The sequence below is a fragment of the Phaseolus vulgaris genome, chromosome 8 (assembly GCF_051622355.1).
Source record: "Phaseolus vulgaris cultivar YP4 chromosome 8, ASM5162235v1, whole genome shotgun sequence".
Lineage (NCBI taxonomy): Eukaryota > Viridiplantae > Streptophyta > Magnoliopsida > Fabales > Fabaceae > Phaseolus > Phaseolus vulgaris.
This window is the reverse complement of record NC_143505.1, coordinates 30,359,879-30,379,785: the sequence shown is the minus strand read 5'-3', so window position 1 is coordinate 30,379,785 and position 19,907 is coordinate 30,359,879. Positions and strand designations below refer to the sequence as shown.

The 19,907-nt window shown below is 40.4% G+C and overlaps 1 protein-coding gene across 1 annotated transcript; it reads left to right on the top strand.

Annotated features, from left to right (window-relative positions):
- The first annotated feature begins 17,473 nt into the window (after positions 1-17,473).
- On the top strand, positions 17,474-18,470 carry LOC137824498 (germin-like protein subfamily 1 member 7). Its single transcript, XM_068630164.2, has 2 exons — positions 17,474-17,641; positions 17,741-18,470. The coding sequence occupies exons 1-2, from the start codon at positions 17,524-17,526 to the stop codon at positions 18,289-18,291; spliced, it is 669 nt and encodes a 222-aa protein (XP_068486265.2). The 5' UTR covers positions 17,474-17,523; the 3' UTR covers positions 18,292-18,470.
- Positions 18,471-19,907: the final 1,437 nt, after the last annotated feature.

The following is a 19,907-nucleotide window of genomic DNA, read 5'->3' as shown; positions in this document are numbered from 1 at the left end:
CCTTCAGCTTGACGAAAGCTTCCTCACACTCTTTCGTCCAAACAAACTTATTATTGCGCCGCAGACACTGAAAATAGGGATGCCCCTTTTCTCCGCTAGCTGACACGAAGCGAGATAGGGCTGTCATCCAACCTGTTAGCTGCTGGACTTCTTTCACCGTAGCTGGGCTCCTCATCGCCAAGATGGCGGCACACTTGTCTGGGTTGGCTTCTATTCCTCTTTCAGTCAAAAGGAAACCCAAAAACTTTCCAGCCTCCACGCCGAAAATGCATTTCTCCGGATTGAGCTTTAACCTGAACTTGGCGATCGTCGTGAACAATTCTTCCAAGTCTGCAACGTGCTTGCTTTTTTCCGGCGAGGTCACGACCATGTCATCGACGTACGCTTGCACGTTCCTTCCCAGCATTGGTGCAAGTACTCGATCCATCAGCCTCTGGTATGTGGCCCCCGCGTTCTTCAGCCCAAACGGCATCACCTTATAGCAATAGCACGATCTCTCCGTCATGAAGGCTGTCTTCTCTTCATCCATGGGATGCATCTTGATCTGATTATATCCCGAGAAGGCATCCAGGAAACTCAGCAACTTACACCCTGCAGCACTATCGACCAGGGCATCTATGCTTGGTAAAGGATACGAATCCTTTGGGCAAGCTTTGTTCAGGTCGGTGAAGTCGACGCACATGCGCCATTTCCCGTTACTCTTCTTCACCAGCACGACATTTGCCAGCCATTCAGGGTACTGGACTTCCCTGATGTGGCCTGCAGCGAGGAGTTTCTGTGTTTCGTCCCTGATCGCCTGCCTCCTCTCCTCGTTGAACTTTCTTCTCCTTTGTCGCACTGGTCTCACCAAATTGTCCATCGCCAGATGATGGCACAAGAAGTCGGGATCAATCTCGGGCATGTCCGAAGCGGACCATGCAAACGCGTCCAGATGCCGCTCAATCACCTTGGCGATCTGGTCCTGGAGCTCGACCTCCAGAGATCTTCCCAGCTTGAAGATCTTTCCTCCGATCTCCTTTTCGAGCCACTGCTCGACAGGTTTTGGCCTGGATTCTCTGGCGATCACCGCCCTGGCGATTCCCTGCTCCCTCGCTTCCTCAGGGCGATTCCGCGCCTCTTCCTCCTCCAGACCAGCATTCCTCTCCCCCAGCTCAGCGTCCACCATCTCCACATCTCTTCCGGCGGCCTCCTCTGTTACCGTCGATCTGGGCTTCACACCGGGAGGTGGGGTGGTTGTTACATAACTCACCGACCTCTTGTTTTTCAGGCTATTCTCATAGCACTTTTTCGCTTCTTTCTGATCAGACTTGATCGTGATCACCACCCCCTCCATGGACGGCAACTTTACCTTCATGTGCCGAGTCGACGGGATGGTGCCTATCCTGTTAAGCGTGGGCCTTCCCAACAGGATGTTGTATGCTGAAGGAGCGTTTACGATGAGGTACTTGATTTTCTCCGTCCTCGACCCAGCCTCATCTGTAAACGTGGTTCTCAGCTCAATGTACCCCCTGACCTCCACCTGGTCACCAGCGAACCCATATAGGCACCCTCCATAGGGCCTTAGCTGGTCAAGGGGCAACTCCAGCTGCGTGAAAGTCGGCTAGAACATCACGTCTGCCGAGCTTCCTTGGTCCACCAGAACTCTGTGGACCTTCCTTCCCGCCGTAACCAACGAAATGACTATGGGATCGTTGTCATGAGGCACAACGTCCCGAAGATCCTGCTTGGTGAACGTAATGTCCACTTCCGGCGAGTGATCTTCAAACATATCCACTGTCATCACCGATCGCGCGTACTTCCTCCTCTGCGATGCGGTGCATCCACCACCTGAGAAGCCCCCTGCAATGGTGTGGATCTCCCCGTGGATAGGCATCTCGTGTTGCGGGGCTTCTCCACCTGCTGGCTGGGAACTCGACGCTCCCCCCGTCCTCCTGTCCAGCAGATAGTCATTTAGGAACCCGCTCTTAACCAGATCGTCGAGCTGATATCCCAAGGACAAACACGAGTCCAAAGTGTGGCCAAAACCTTGGTGAAACTCACACCAGGCATCCGGCTTTGATCCCAGCACCTTGTCGCCCACCTTCTCAGGCGCTTTCAACCTAGCAGATATGTTAGGAATGGCGATCAGATCCGCTAGTCCCATGACAAACTTGTGCTTAGGCGGGCGATTGTATTCCCGGCGTGCTGGTTGCTGGCGCCCCTGGCTCCTTCCCTTATTCCTCCTATCGTAAGGATGGCGAGTCCTCTGGTCCTTCCTGGCCGCCGCCGCTGTTTCCAGCACCCTCTGCGGCTGGATCCTGGTCTGGGCGCGTGGCCTGGCGGGAGCCACGCTTCCTCTCTTCTCGGCGACTTCACTCTCGTCGGCGATGTGAGCCACCGCAAGTCGCCTGACTTCAGCAAACGTCGCGGGGTGAGCCCTGATCAAGGCCTCGCAGAATGGTCCTGGCAGCACGCCCTTCTTGAAGGCATAGACCAACATTTCTTCATCCTTGGCCGACGATCTGACCATCTGCGCTCCTAAGCGATTCAGGTAATCTCTGAGGGACTCTCCCTGGTACTGCCTTATATCAAACAGATCATAAGACACCCTGGGCGGTGCCTTATTCACGATGTACTGCTCGACAAAAATCTTCAAGAACTGTTGAAAATTGGTTATGTGGCCGTTAGGCAGGCTCACAAACCACTCCATCGCCGTTCCCTGGAGCGTACTCACGAACATCTTGCAGTAGACGGCGTCTGACCCTCCCGACAGCATCATCTGCGTATGGAACGTGGTTAGATGAGCCTCTGGATCCTCCACGCCGGTAAAGACAGCCTTAACCGGAACCACGCTCGCAGGAATAGGCGTGTCAGTAATCGCCTGAACAAAAGGCATAGGGAAAACACGAGGTGGCGATGACGGCGCCACCTCCTCAGCAGAAGAACGCCCTTGCTGCTCCTGAAGAGCTTGACGCAGCTCCTCAGTCACCTTGCTGAGCTCCTTGTTCCTGGCGCGAGAGGCGACCAGGTCCTCATGCATTCTCGCCTGCTCTACGCGTGAGGCTTCCACAGTTGCCTGCAACGAACGCATCATCTCTGCCATCTGCGCCATGGTCATGGCAGCGGCGCCTTCGGCAGCAACGGGCGCAACTGGACTTGAACGATTGCTTCTCATTTTTCTCATGAAACTCAGCGAATCACAGAATGCAGCGAACGACACTTCAACCACGAACCACGATCGATTCAGCGATCAATCGGAGAAAACTGTGCGAAACTGCGCAAGAAAACTCAAGAACACCGTAAACCTTCAAAGAAAACCACAACTTCACCAGAAACCACCGCTTCCCCACGGACAACCAAACGAGTGAAAGAACTCGAACTCCACCGAACAAATTACGCGTAAACAGCAGGAAAACCTCACTCCACCGATCGAAAACCCAAACGAACGGTATAAAACGCGAATTCACCGAATGAAACTCAAGCAAACAGCGAACGATGGTTGCACCAGCACACAACCACGCAGAAAACTTCGAAAACCTCCAAGAACTCACGCTGTGGATGGGAGCAAGTTTTACACGGCCCCACGGTGGGCGCCTGATGATCCTGCCTGTTGACCGGAACGCTGGAAACTGCCTCGTCAAAGGATCGACGTGCGCACCGCTTCACACCTCCGTTCCTCTTCGAGATCCACCTCAAGAACCTGCAAAGAAACAGAGCGGCGCCACTGCGGCCGATCGCACTCCAACGCCCAAGTCAGTGACCGAATCACCAAATACTAAGAGAACAAGAACCGTGCAAATCCTCTCTCACAGTCAGCTCTATAACTCGCAAGCGTAAAGAGTATAATCTGAACGTGCGTACCTCAGAAAGTTCGTTGAGAACTCTTATATACCTGGTTGTTTTCTCTCTCCTGGCAGTTACAGACCTGGACACGTGGCTCGCATCCAGTCGTACACGTGCCATCATCTGGAGCCTCCTTGACTTGGCGCTGCTTCTACTCTCATTTTGGCTAAGTTACTTATGCATGGTACTGCCCAGTGCATAGCTAACTTGGGAGTGCGATCTCTACTGGAATTGGCGAGTTAGGGTGTCCTCATACACCTTCCCTGTGGTCTCGCCGGCCGCCTTCATAATTTGCTTCTCCTTCATCTTCGGCGATGTGCTTTCTCTGGCGATCTCCAACCGCTTGGTCGCCTGAGTTCACATCTGGCGACTTCATCTTTAACCCGGTGATCGCCTATTCTGATATGCTGGAGATCGGAACACGCCAACTTAATAACTGGCGGCTTCACGAGCCCCCCGACTTCCTTCCCTTCTGCCAGCCTGGCGCTTTTCCAACACGCCTATACTGTAGCAGGATGCCACGTCATCACTCCCGACTACCAGGGCGGTACACCAAGTATCAAGATATAAAATAATACAATAATTTTAAAACTATATTGATTTTTTTCACATTCATTCATGCATGAATTAATATTAGTTTACCCTATATGACAATGTACATATTATTTTCTCTATGTATAGAATGTAAATATATAGGGTTATAGTTTATTTTTGGGAGGAAATTTGTATGGGAAGGAAAAGTCAACACTCATTATTTTATCTCGTGATGTTCATGAAAAAATAGAATTCTACACAACAATGTTTTTAAAGTGTATTATAAGTGATATGATTCCACTATCAAAGTAGAGATGATTCTTTGACATTCTATGGAATCAACTTGAGTTGGAGATAGCTTAGGCACTTTTAATAGAATTGGATCAATGTTCTATGTTTCAAGAACTCACCAAAACTTGCACCAAACACCAAACTCATATGGAAGATCCATCTATTTTCAATTGAACCGAACAAATTGTGTATAAAATCAAAAGGACCGAATAGAAAGCTACAAAACTGAAACTGAACCAAACAAAAAGCAAGAAATGAAGAGGAAACAACTAGGAACAGCCAAGGCAAAGATGCACCGAAGCAAATTCAAAAACAAGATAGAATACCGAATGAAAATGCTAGAAAAGTAAACTAAGACATGTTTTAGCTTCAAATGAACTAGGAGATGAAAGAAAGAAGAACTTATGGAGATGGATGCTTTGGTTTGATGTTCACGCCACTTGGATGGTGAAGGCTCCAAGATGAGTGAGCTAGTGCCGCCACTTGAGAGAACCAATTGCACTCAAGATAAGACAAGGTGAAGGAGAAGACAAGTTCTCACAAATTCTCTCTCAAATTGAGTAGAGTTTCTCTATTACTAATTTTCAATCTGAATTTTACAAAGGCAAACACCTTTATTTATAGCCTAAGAGGTGCTGAAATGAAAAGCTAGTTAAACTCAAATTTCCCCCTAAATGACATAAAAGTGGCGCCAACTTAGAGCATGAGGAAGGTGTGACTTCCTTTCTTAGTTTGGCACCTCCTTATTACGCCTACACTCCTTTACTAAGCTCACACCCCCCAAGCTTCCTATAATCTTCCTAAACTAAAAACCTAAAGATGCTTTTACAAAAGAGGTGTCTAATGTTTCCCTCTAAGCACCTTTCTAAACACTTTTCTATATTATTTACAATTTAAAAGAAACTATAAAGAGAGATATTTAATTGAAGTCCATTCTTGAAAGATTGTAGACTTCTTTGGCTTTAGGCTTGATCCTTTCTTTATTTTATGTCTTCTTTTAATTTTGAGAAGACTAGAAGGAAGAACTTCAAATGTGAAGGTGAATGACCTCTTCCTTCGTTAATAAAAACCTCCTTTATTTGATTCTCATCATACTCCTCAAGTTGGAGAGAATTCGTCCACGAATTCTGAATCCCTGCATATAACAAAGTCAGTTTATTTTTACAATTAAAAGTGGAAGAAAAAGGTAAACATGACTGAGCAGTTGTAAACAAAGGGATTGCAGAAAAGGAGGTTCTAGAAATCGACCAAGTTGGAAAAAATTGTTTGGGAATGATGATATGTTTTGGAAAAAGACCTCTTTAATGGTGAAAACCATGAGGAGGTATGAAATCATCCCTAACATTTTTTAACCAAGATGGTGCTGAAATAGGAACCTTGGGTAATGAAAAAGATAAGGAAGGAAAACACCTTGGAGGTGAAAGGATAAGACCCATGTCATCTTGGCCTTCTTGGTCTTTTTCATTTTTACGTGAGGTAGGTGGGTGAGTTAGGTCTTGTTTTTCCTTGTTTATCATTAAGGTTTTTTGTGGACAATGAAGAGCTATGTGCCCAAAACCTAAACATTTAAAACATTTTATATTTGAAGTTTTGGTAGTTGACTTAGGAGTAGAAGAATTTGTAGTAGAAACTCGTTTTGTAGACGTGGTTTTCAAAAGATATAATTCCACCTTGATGGCTATGCGAAGCACTTGCTTTAAAGAAGAGTACTCATTTAATTCTATAAATTCTCTAATATCTCTTCTTAAACCACATACAAACCATTTTATCTTTGACTTTTCATTAGTATGCATATTCATTTTAGTCAAAGTTGTTTCAAAATCTTTAAAGTATTCATCTACCATCCTATGTCCTGGAGGAAGCCTTTGGAACTTCAACAAGTGTTCCTTCCTAGAAGGAGGAACAAACCTCACGCGCATACACTCTTTTAAAGTATTCCAAGAAACCACGGGAGGTTTCTTTCGATATATAATGTCCATTACAATTTTATGCCACCATTCTTTGGCATAGTCACTAAATTCTAAGGTGGCTAGCTTATATTTGTGCTCATCTAGGATCTCATGGAGATCAAAAATCTGTTCACATTTAGCCTCCCAATCTAGATACACATTAGGATCACTATCCCCATTGAAACTTGGAATTTTGACCGAAGGGAGCTTGGTCTTTGCATCACGGTAGTAGCCATCTTCACATTTATCTTCATGAGCATAAGGTGGTCTATATCCATGAAAGTTGGGTTGAGGTCTCCTTCTTCTATGTTCTTCTTCACGACCATAATCATTGGAAGAACCTCTAGATGAAGGTGTATGAGAATGACGTTCTCCATTGATTGATTTAGGGGACCTAGTTTGCTTCATTTCAACTCTTTGTATTCTTTCCTCCAACTTTCTTATAGCTTCATCTTGGAGATTAATGGTTCGTTTTGCCTTTTTTAATTCATCAAGAGCAGAAGCTTTGCTAGAATAATGCTGTTTGGAAGAACCACTGCTGGAATATGAAGCCATTGTAAAAAGAAAACAGCAAACAACAAAACAGCAAACAAAGTTAAAAAAACAAAGTTAGCAAAAATAAAGTGGAACCAAACTACCGAAGTGAAGAGTCACTTAAAATCACTCTCAAAGAAAGAATACTCTCAAGGCATATAATTCCTTATCATAGGTGGAATAGTTGAGATGACTTCCCTTCAATTTCTCACTAAAATAGGCTATGGGGTGGCCCTCTTGAAGGAGAACAGCCCCAATACCTATGCTTGAAGCATCACACTCAATCTCAAATGTCTTAGTGAAATTAGGAAGGGCCAAGATGGGAACATTAGTTAATTTTTCTTTCAAAGTGTCAAAAGCATTTTGTTGTGCTTCTCCCCAATGAAAGACCACATCCTTTTTCACTATGTCATTGAGTTGTGCGGCAATGGTACCAAAGTTTGGGACAAATCTTCTATAGAAAGAAGCAAGTCCATGAAAACTTCGGACCTCATTTAAAGATTTCGGTGTAGGCCAATTTTGAATGGCCACCACCTTTGTTTTGTCCACATGGACCCCTTTACAACTCACAACAAACCCTAGGAATTCTATATGATCAAGAGCAAACATACATTTAGCAAGGTTAGCATACAAATGTTCCTTCCTAAGGGTTTCTAAAACTTGCCTAACATGCAACCTATGGTCATTCAAAGATAAGCTATAAATGAGAATGTCATCAAAGTAAACAACAACAAACTTACCAATGAAAGGTCTAAGAACATGATGCATGAGGCGCATGAAAGTACTTGGTGCATTAGTTAGGCCAAAATGCATGACTAACCAATCATATAAACCAAAGTTGGTCTTAAAAGCCGTCTTCCATTCATCACCCGGTTTGATACGGATTTGATTGTAGCCGCTTTTAAGATCAATATTTGAAAAGATTTTTGAACCATGTAATTCATCCAACAAATCATCTAGTTTAGGTATGGGATGCCTATACTTAATTGCTATGTTATTGATGGCCCTACAATCCGAACACATTCGCCATGTGCCATCCTTTTTTGGCACTAAGATGATAGGCATAGCACAAGGACTCATGCTATCTTGCACCCACCCTTTCTCAATCAAAGCCTCAACTTGTTGGCGAATTTCCTTGGTTTCACTTGGATTGGTCCTATATGCTGGACGGTTTGGTAAAGAAGAGCCCGGTATCAAATCAATTTGGTGCTCAATCCCTCTCAAAGGTGGAAGTCCATTTGGAGGATCTTGAAACACATCTTGGAACTCTTCTACCAAATTTTCCAAGCAATGAGGACTATCAACAAGTGTTTCAACTCTAAGAGTTCTAGGGATGGCTAAGAAAAGAGGATGATGAGCCACTATTTCCCTTTCAATGTCACGCCTAGACACAAAGAGTGTAGGCTTAGAACTCTTATCTTTTTTATCTTTTTCACTCTCCCTCTTTTTCTTCATGATAACTTGGTCCTCATGGACTTCTCTTGGAGAGAGAGATTTTAAAGTAACCTTGTGACCATGGAATTCAAAAGATAGTTTGTTGGTAAAGCCATCATGTAAAACTTTTCTATCAAATTGCCAAGGCCTTCCCAAAAGAACATGAGTGGCTTCCATGGGCACAACATCACATAATACCTCATCTTTGTATTTTCCAATGGAGAAATGGATGAGGACTTGTTTATTAATAATTATTTCTCCTACTTCACTAAGCCATTGTAATTTGTAGGGCTTTGTATGAGAGATAGTAGGCAATTCAAGCTTATCTACTACTCTTGTACTAGCCACATTTGCACAACTACCCCCATCCACTATCAAAGAACAAATGTTGTTTTGAATAAGACATCTTGTATGGAAAATATTTTCCCTTTGACTTTCATCAAAAGGTTGTGAAACTTGTCCAAGAAGTCTTCTCACAACTAGCAAGTCCCCTTCAAGTGGACATTCGCTCTCTTCCTCACTAGATGCATGAGAATGCAATGAATGCTTAGGAGAATCCGAATCATGCTCACTAACTACAATGCCCTCATGCATGTACATACTTCGTTTGGAAGGACAATTTGCAGCTATATGACCATAACCCATACATTTAAAGCATTTGGTATTAGATGTTCTAGTGGGAGACTTAGGTCTAGAAGTAGATGGCTTAGTTTCCTTGGGTTTGAAAGAAGAATCTTTGGAAGGATGTTTAGAAAAAGAATTTTTGTTTCTCCAAGACTTGGAGTAGTATCCATCATTGGAAGCATTTTTTAAAGAGTTTTTCTTAGCAAGTTGGGCTTCCACCTTCATTGCAAGATGAACTAAAGAGCCCAATGATGAATACTCTTGTAACTCAACAATGTCTTGAATATCCTTCCTAAGACCACTTACAAACCTAGCAATCATAGCTTCCTCACTTTCTTCTAATTCAATTTTAAGCACAAGCGTCTCAAGCTCCTTATAATATTCATCCACATTTAGCGTGCCTTGTTGAAACCGTTGGAGTCTCAACATGAGGTCTTTCCTAAAATGTGAGGGCACAAACCTAGCGCGCATATGATCCTTTAAAGAGTTCCAAGAGTCCACGGGAGGACCCTTGTGATAGATAATGTCCTTTACAATTCCATGCCACCATTTCATGGCATAATCACTAAACTCTAGGGTGGCTAGCTTAAGCTTATGCTCATCTTGGATCTCATGGATCTCAAAAATTTGTTCACACTTAGCCTCCCAATCTAAATACGCATTTGGATCACTAGAACCATTAAAACAAGGTAGCTTGACCGAAGGAAGCTTGGACTTTGCATCATGATAGAAGCCATTGCCGTAGTGAATTCTTTCCCCTTGGTGATGATGTCTTTGTCCATGGACTTGGGGTGGAGTTCTCCTTCTCCTATGCTCATCTTCACGGCCAACATCATTGGAAGAAGCTCTTGTTGAAGTTCTATGATGCTCATCATGAATTGAAGGAGATGGTCTAGCTTGTTGCACCTCCATCTTTTGCAATTTCTCCTCCAACCGTCTAATGGTTCTTTGAGCTTCATGTAATTCACCAAGGATTGAAGCTTTGGATGGAGAATTCTGCTTGTATGATGCATCACTTGAAAATCCAGCCATTTTGGAAACAAAAAACAGCAAACACACAAAAACAGCAAACAAGTTAAGCAACAAAAATTAGCAAAAACAGTGAGTGTGGCCAGCAGGAATGCCGAAGTGAAATGAGGTAGAAAAAGAGGTCACTCTCAAAGAAATAATGTCCTTGCACCAATCTGATCTTGAGTCCTTGGAACCCTCAAATGAAAGATGTCAAAGCAAGCACACCAATCTCAAAAGCAACCACCACAAAACCAATGAATCAATAAAGACAAACAAGAAAAGGTATAAGCAAGGAAAGGTAATTGCAAAAGGAAAACTATATGTAAGACAAACTCAAAGAGTAAGAATGAAAGACAATCAAGAAAATAAAGAACTCAATGAGAAAAGTAGGCACACAAAAGAATACTTAAGGAAAAGCACTAGAGTAGATGAAGAAAACAAAAAATTAGCTACTGGAATTTTTTTTTTTTCTAATGCAAACTGTGCTTGATATTCACTGATTTAACTGGAATGATGTAGAGCGAACTGGATTATGAAATTTAAACCACAGAAACTTCAAGATGTTAACTCAATAATGGCACTGGAATCAATTAAAAACAGTAAGCCAATTAATTGAGATAAATATTTTAAAATCACTGCCAGATTTCCGTATTCTTTTTGGCAGAATTGTACACTTTTTTTATTTTATTTATCATTTTTTGTGTACTTTGAATTTTTTAATGATTCTTTTTTCTACTCTTTTCTAACACTTTGAATATCACAAATCCAGAATTTCAGAATTTTCCAGTGAGTAAATCAATTGCAATAAGAAAAAACAGTAAGCACTTTTTTTTCAGAAACAGAGGAATCCTAATAGGAACAAAAAAAAAAACAGAATTATGAACTAGCACAGACATAATGGAAAATGATGTATTGGAACTTGTATAGGTCTAGAATACAAGTATGAACTCAATTCTAAAAAGAAAATGCACAAAGGATCAACATCAATTCAGAAAATTATATGACACTAAAGCAAGAAACAATCAACAACAATAAAAGTACTACTAGAAGTAATGACAATTATGGAATAACATGACTAAGACAAAACTTGGCATGATTACAAAATTAAAAGACATATGACCAAAAAATAACAACAAGTGAAAGGAAGCTTAAGGTAAACTCTAGGAAGGAGAATGCCATTCCAAAAGAACAACCATACTCATATGAATAATGAGTGCCATAAACCTTTTCACAAGCACTTGGTGTAACTAAAGAAAAAAAACAGTAAGAAAACTCAATTAACACCTAAAACAGAAACTTAAATTGCAAGAAAAATTAAAGAGCTCTTGAAATTAAAGTGCACACAACTGAACAATTAAACAAGAAGAACCTAAGACTCATGATACCACATGATGTGATTCCACTAGCCATGTAGAGAATGATTCTTGACATTCTTAGGAATCACCTTGAGCTGGACATTATTGAGGCACTTTTCTTAGAGTTGGATCATTGTTCTAAGACAAGAACTCACCAAAAACTAGTACCAAATCCCAAACTCATTTGGATGTTCCACATATTGTCAAATTGAATCAACAAAGAGAGGTAAAATTAAAACACACCGAACAGAAAAGGATGATAAGCAAACTGAACCGAACAAAGTGAAATTAAAAGGCAAAGAACAGAAAAATAGGTGCTGGAAAACAAGAACAGCCGAACCAAAACAACAAGACAACAAGCTTAGAACAAGGAATTAACAAAGAATAAAGGAAAGAGAGAAGAATTGCTCATGAAGATGGATGAATGATGGATGATCTCGCCACTAGAAGTGTGGATGCTCCTAGATGAGAGTGTTACCGCCACTTGAGGACACCATGGATCCTTCAAGATAAGACTAGAGAAGAAGGCTCAAAAGCTCTCCAATGCACACTCCAATTTTGAGTATAGTTTCTTTAGATAAATTCAAATCTGAAATTTACAAAGAGAGCACCTCTATTTATAGCCTAAGGTGCTGAAAATGCAAGCTAAAACAATTCAAATTTCCCTCCTAAACTTACTCAAAACCGGCGCCTAAACCTATGCATGAGGAAGGTGTGATCCCTTCCTTCACTTTGGCACCTCCTATTCTACTCCTACACCTATCTACTAATACACCCCCCCTCCTAAAGCTCCTAACTAAAGCCTAAAAGATGCTATAACAAAAGAGGTTTTTAATGTTTCCCTCTAAGCACCTTCAACTAAAGAAATTACAAAAAGAGAAAATAAATGTCCCCTAGCTCCTAAAGCTTTGAACATGCTTCTTGTAATCCTTTGAGGTGGGCTTTGACCTCCATGGGCGTCCTCCATTTGTGCCTCTACCTCTTCTTGATCTTGTTGATTGGCCTCCATGTCCCCTTGAGCTTGATCTCCATCACAAAGAGTTTGTGATACATAGTAATCATGAATCTCTTAAATATTTGAAAAGCCAAAACAAACTTAACAAGAGGCATGCTAAGTGGGTGGAATTCATTGAGCAATTTCCTTATGTGATCAAACACAAGCAAGGCAAAGTAAATATTGTGGCGGATGCTCTTTCTAGAAGATACACTTTGCTAAATCTTTTAAGCTCTCAATATCTTGGTTTTGATCACATTAAGGAACTTTATCATGATGACCTTAATTTTTCCCTCATCTATCAAGAGTGTCTTAAGGGAGGACACAAAGACTTTTTTATACAAGATGGTTTTCTTTTTAAAGGAAAACGTCTTTGTGTTCCTCAATGCTCTATTAGATTATCTCTTGTTAGAGAAGCTCATGAGGGGGGTTTAATGGGACATTTTGGGGTTGCTAAAACTTTGGATGTGTTGCATGAACATTTCTTTTGGCCTCATATGCATAAACATGTTCATAGTTTGTGTGATAAATGCATAGCTTGCCGCAAAGCTAAGTCTAAGATGGTCTATATACTCCTCTTCCTATCCCTTCAATGCCTTGGGTAGATATATCTATGGATTTCATCTTAGGCTTACCCAAGACATCAAAGGGAAAGGACTCCATTTTTGTGGTAGTGGATCGTTTTTCAAAGATGGCTCACTTTATTCCTTGCCACAAAGTGGATGATGCATGCCACATTGCAAACATCTTCTTCCAAGAAGTGGTTCGCTTGCATGGGATTCCTAGATCTATAGTGTCCGATAGAGATCCCAAGTTCTTGAGTCACTTTTGGAAGACCTTGTGGGGCAAGCTTGGGACTAAGCTTTTATTTTCTACCACTTGCCACCCACAAACTGATGGTCAAACCGAGGTGGTGAATAGAACTTTGGGACAACTATTGAGATGTTTTATTTCGGGGAATCCTAGAGTGTGGGAGAATTTACTACCCCATGTTGAGTTTGCATATAATCGTGTAGTAAATTCTACCACCTCACATTCTCCTTTTGAGGTTGTCTATGGGTTTAACCCCCTAACACCTCTTGATCTTCTTCCTATTCCCCTTCTTGGAGCAGTCTTGTGCAAAGATGGCGATGAAAAGGCTTCTTTTGTGAAAACTTTGCATAAAGACATCAAGAAGAGAATTGAGAAGAAGGTTGGCAAGTATGCTGAACTTGCCAATAAAAGGAGAAAAGCATTGTTGTTTGATGAGGGCGATTGGGTTTGGCTTCACTTAAGGAAGGATCGCTTTCCTACTCAAAGGAAGTCCAAACTAATGCCTCGAGGGGATGAACGTTTCCAAATCCTCAAGAGGATTAATGACAATGCTTATGAGTTAGATATGCCTGATACATTCTTAGGTAGTCATACTTTTAATGTCAGCGATCTAACTCCTTTTTCTGTAGGTCTCCAGAATTCGTGGTCGAATTCTCTCCAACTTGGGGAGTATGATGGAGATCAAGCTCAAGTGGACATGGAGGCCAATCAACAAGATCAAGAAGAGGTAGAGGCAAAAATGGAGGACGCCCATGGAGGTCAAAGCCCACCTCAAAGGCTTACAAGAAGCATGTTCAAAGTGTTAGGAGTTAGGGGACAATTATTTTCTCGTTTTGTAATTTCTTGGGTTGAAGGTGCTTAGAGGGAAACATTAGAAACCTCTTTTGTTATAGCATCTTTTAGGCTTTAGTTAGGAGCTTTAGGAGGGGGGGTGCGTTAGTAGATAGGTGTAGGAGTAGAATAGGAGGTGCCAAAGTGAAGGAAGAGGTCACACCTTCCTCATGCTTTGTAATTGGCGCCGGTTCTAGAAACTTTTTAGGAGGGAATTTTGAATTTGTGTAGCTTGCATTTCAGAACCTTAGGCTATAAATAGAGGTGCTCCCTTTGTAAAATGCAGATTGGAATTTAGAGTAAAGAAACTATACTCAAATTTTGAGTGAGCATTGGAGAGCTTTTGAGCCTTCTTCTCTAGTCTTATCTTGAAGGATCCATGGTGTCCTCAAGTGGCGGCAGCACACTCATCTAGGAGCAACCATCCTTCTAGTGGCGTGATCATCCAACCTTACATCCATCTTCATGAGCATTCTTTTCTCCTTCCTTCCTTCTCTTTCAATTGTTCATGTTTAAGCTTGTTTCCTTGAAATTTTGTCTTGTGTTCTTGAGTTTATGGTTCAGTTGTTCTTATTTTCCAGCTATCATTTTCAGTTCTTTGCCTTTTAATTTCATTTTGTTCGATTCAATTTGATTCTTATCCAATTCTGTTCGGTGTTTTTAAGTTTTACCTCTTTTTGTTGGTTCAATTTGACAATATGAGGAACTTCCATGTGAGTTTGGATTTGGTGCTAGTTTTGGTGAGTTCTTGACTTAGAACATTGATCCAATACTAAGAAAAAGTGCCTAACAATTGTCCAACTCAAGTTGATTCCTAAGAATGTCAAGAATCATTCTCTTCTTTGCTATTGGAATCACATCAGGTTGACTTCTAGAGGGCAAAGAAAAAAACACAATATGGTGATTATCATGATGAAGGTAAATTGCGAAAATGGAAAGAACATGAGATGAAGAATGAAAAGTGAAAACCAAAATAAAAGACAAGCATAATAATATAAAGAGGAATGGAATGGATGGCGCAAAAGGAAGACAAAAAGAGCAAGGGATGAAGAAAGCTTGTGGAAGAAGAAGGGATATCACGCCACTTGGAGAAGGAGACACTCCAATATGAGTGGTGAAAGAGCCGCCACTTGAAGTGCTCACACACTCAAGATAAGACCCACCGTGAGAACTCTCAAGTCTCAGAAAAACACTCATGCAGAGTTTCTTTACTTTCAAAATTCAATGTGTTAAATACATGAGGCAAGACACTCTATTTATAGTTGAAAGTGTCTTAGAGAACATGATACAGGGGTAGGGGTGTCATTTGTGAGAAGTCTTCTAGAAGATAGGTCAAAGAAACCTTAAACCTAGAAGCACTTGTCATGAAAGGCGGGCTTTGCACAAACCTAAATTACTAAGCACACCCTACTCAAATTACTAAACACACCCTATTGAAATTACTAAGCACACTCTAGTCAAATTACTAAGCACACCCTACTCTAGTTTATTCTTCTATTTGGAACCCCCAAAGTGAGTCTAATTTATTTACAAACATTTTTGTCTTGTAAGAAGACCAGAAGAAAGAACATCTGATGCTCTGGTTTATGCTCAGTTCTTCTTCTACTGAGGTCCTTCCAATATTTGGTGGGGCCTTGTCTTGTAAGCTTAGATGACTGATCAAAGTGTGAAATACCTCTTGTGTCCTTCGTCATGTGCTTGGCTAATTGGGTTGTATCATCACTTATATATATATATCTAACATTTGTGAACTGACTTTTACAACAAACAGTTAAAATTCCTCCTACCCTTTGATCCTATTATATGTTATTCCCCCATAAAGCATACCATTTTTCCTTGTGCACCAACTCTATAGTTTCTTGATGGCAGCTCATTCCTACCCCTACGTTGCGTATAAGTTCTTTCAAATATCTCTCTTTAATTGTTTCTCTCACCCGTCTGATGAGCAAGTAATCTTCATTTACCATCTCTTACTTCAATTAGAATTTATCCTAAGATAACTTATATTGCAAATAATCTTATTCCATTTGAAACTTATTTATGCCTGCCAGTGAAAATGCTTTTGAAAAAATTGTGTTGTATAATACACCAAATACATGTTTTATTCAGTATAATGATCTAATGATGTTCATAAAAGAAACATATACTCGCCTTTAAGTTTCAAATAAGATCAATGAGTACATTAATAAAATCTCAAGTAAATGATTTTGATGAGTCAATTGGGAAAATTAGGATTGAGGTTCGTACTTCTCACTCATTTGTATTTTTAATGAATAAAAACGTATAACATTACATCTTGATTGACTCTACCATCTTTATTGATACATGTTTGAAGTACGAAATACATGTTTCTTATTATGGTTCAAGAGCCTACACCTTACTCAAATTCTTGTCAAGTCAAAATTCATAACCCATGTAAAGTAAGTTGTATATGTTCATCCTATGCTTTTGGCTTCATAAGATCAAATGAAATTCTAAACATGATTGAGGTAATGCAAAGGTATGAATGCATTTCATTATGCATTTCCCATCACTTTGAAAGATGATTTGCTTTGAAAAATAACATTTTCTAAAGATACATGTTTGAAGTACTCGGTATAATGATCTAAAGATGTTCTTAAAAGAAATAGATACTTGACTTCAAGTTTCAAATATGATCAACGAATATGTCAATAAAAAGAGTAAAATTAGGTATACTTCATAAATTTAGAGTTAAAAAAATTCCAGCGATCAGAGATTCGTTCAAGCCAAATGCAAAAAGATTAACATCCTCCATCTCCTTCAATTGTTTCATTTTAGTGTGTTTTATTTCAATTAGTTTAAATTGGATTTAGGGTTTATCCTGGTATATGGAATAATATAACCAAAAATGTAAAAAGATTGAAGTTGAATTGTTTAAAAATTGCAGGCATGGGAAGTAAAAGCAGAGAGAAGTTCAAAGCCATGAAACGGTAGTATCTAATGGCGCACATAATTTGTTCAGAAAATTGTGGATGAATAAATAAACTATTCCCGCCGTCGGAGAGTCATTCAAGCCAATCGGAAAAGAGAACAATAACTAAGAACAAGTCTGAAGAAATGATACCAAGTCTAAACTACTCTTTGACAATGCCTTTGTGGTTAATTTATAATTTAAGAATGTTACAGAAGAACAACTACGTATTGGGTAGACGTGGAACATCTTATTAATAAAGAATGGTTCATCACCTAATAAAGAAATAATAAATAATACCACAAGTTAAATACAGGGTTCATCCTTATAAATAGCAAAGGTTAGAAGGAAAACAAATAAATTACCCAAAATCATACAGAAATAGAGTGCAGAAGCAAAATGAAAGCTGTGTATTTCCTTGTGGCCATCTTGGCTTTGACGTCGTCCATTGCCTCTGCCTATGATCCAAGCCCTCTGCAAGATTTTTGTGTGGCTTTGAATGACACCAAGAATGCTGGTACGTACAACCATTCCTCAAGTCTTTTGCTATACATCAATCAACATGATTATTAAAGATGATCCTTTGAATTGAAAACTTTTTTTGGTGAATTTGTAGTATTTGTGAACGGAAAACTTTGTAAAGACCCCAAAGTAGTGAAAGCAGAAGATTTCTTCAGACACGTGGAACCTGGGAATACCTCCAACCCACTTGGTGCACAAGTGACTCAAGTGTTTGTGGATCAGCTACCAGGATTAAACACACTTGGCATATCTTTGGCTCGTATAGATTTTGCACCAAAGGGTTTAAACCCTCCCCACACTCACCCTCGAGGCACAGAGATCCTTATTGTTGTTGAGGGTACTCTCTATGTTGGATTTGTTACTTCCAATCAAGATGGAAACCGTCTCTTTACCAAAGTTTTGAACAAGGGCGATGTCTTTGTCTTCCCAATTGGTCTCATTCATTTTCAACTTAATGTTGGATACGGCAATGCTGTTGCAATTGCTGCTCTTAGCAGCCAAAATCCAGGAACTATCACTATTGCCAATGCTTTGTTTAAAGCCAATCCATCCATTTCTCCTGAGGTTCTTACAAAAGCCTTCCAAGTAGATAAGACCATAATTGATTACCTTCAAAAGCAATTCTGGTCTGACAACAACAACTAGTTAATCTCACCATGCCCCATCACTTCATCTTCTACACATCATTTCTTTTTCTAATAATTCAAAATTTGTCTGTCTTATATTTATATGTTGTTTCCACCGTATTTGGATTTCAATTTTCTTCTATTTAATTTAATATCAATAACAATAACATTCTCTTTTGTGCAATATAATATATTAAATTCAATGACTCTCTACATAACTCTTTCTCCATACATATATATATTACAAATGATGTCACTACAAAAATTTACTTTTTAACAGGTTATATTTAACGTTTGCGGCTATTTTAACCCTCACTAAGTACGTTACCTGCGATTTGTTTTTATCCTCAAAATTTTTTTCTTTCTTCCCTTCATTGTTGTATTTTGTGTACTTCTCATTTTGTTGTTGTATTTGGATTTTAATCTTCTCATGCATTTTCTTTACAAAATCGGCTTTGATTACTCCTTCCTTATGCACAAATTCTTGTGGATTAGGAAGAGGTAACAAATCCAAAGGTGTGAGAGGATTAAATCCATATACTACTTCAAAAGGAGAAGCATTAGTAGTCTTGTGGACTACTCGATTGTAAGCAAACTCAATGTGGGGAAGATACTCATCCCAAGATTTATGGTTTCCCTTCATGATAGCCCTAAGCATAGTCCCAAGAGATCGGTTGACTACTTCAGTTTGGCCATCCGTTTGAGGATGACAAGAAGTTGAAAATTGTAGTCTTGTTCCAAGTTTGCCCCAAAGAGTTTTCCAAAAGTGGCTTATGAACTTGGGATCTCTATCGGATACTATACTTCTAGGGAGACCATGAAGTCTCACCACTTCTCTAAAGAAGAGTCTAGAAATATTTTGAGCATCATCTACTTTGTGGCAAGGAATAAAATGGGACATTTTGCTAAAATGGTCCACTACCACAAAGATAGAATCATGGCCTCTTGCAGTCCTAGGGAGTCCTAAAATGAAATCCATGCTAATGTCTTCCCAAGGAGCATTTGCAATCGGCAAGGGAGTGTAGAGTCCATGAGGCATTGTTCTAGACTTTGCTTTTAAACATGATATGCATCTAGAACAATGTCTTTGGACATCTTTTCTCATGTGTGGCCAACAAAATTTTTCTTTCAAAAGGTCTAGAGTCTTATCAACTCCAAAATGGCCCATGAGTCCCCCCTCATGTGATTCCTTGACAAGGAGTTTCCTATGTGTGCCTTGGGGAATGCAAAGTTTTCCTTCTTTAAAAAGATATCCCTCGGCCACATAGTAACCTCCTTGCGCTCTATGTTGACATTGGGCATAGATGGATGAGAGTTGTTGATCCTCTTGGTAAAGCTCTCTTATGTGATCAAATCCAAGAATTTGGGCACCCAATTTTGAAAAGAGTGTATGCCGCCTTGAAAGAGCATCGGCCACGATATTGGTGCTTCCTTTCTTGTATTTGATTACATAAGGAAATTGTTCAAGAAACTCCATCCATTTAGCATGTCTCTTGTTGAGCTTGTGTTGGCCCTTGACCCTTTAAATATTTTAAAGACTCGTGATCACTATGGATGACAAATTCTTTGGACACAAGGTAGTGTTCCCAAGTCTTTAGGGCTTGCACAAGAGCATAGAGCTCTTTGTCATAGGTG

Bases quoted from the DNA above. Each gene is read 5' to 3' on its own strand.
- LOC137824498 (XM_068630164.2), top strand. From the start codon at position 17,524: ATGAAAGCTGTGTATTTCCTTGTGGCCATCTTGGCTTTGACGTCGTCC. The intron at 17,642-17,740 runs GTACGTACAACC...GTGAATTTGTAG, and splicing joins GAATGACACCAAGAATGCTG to TATTTGTGAACGGAAAACTT.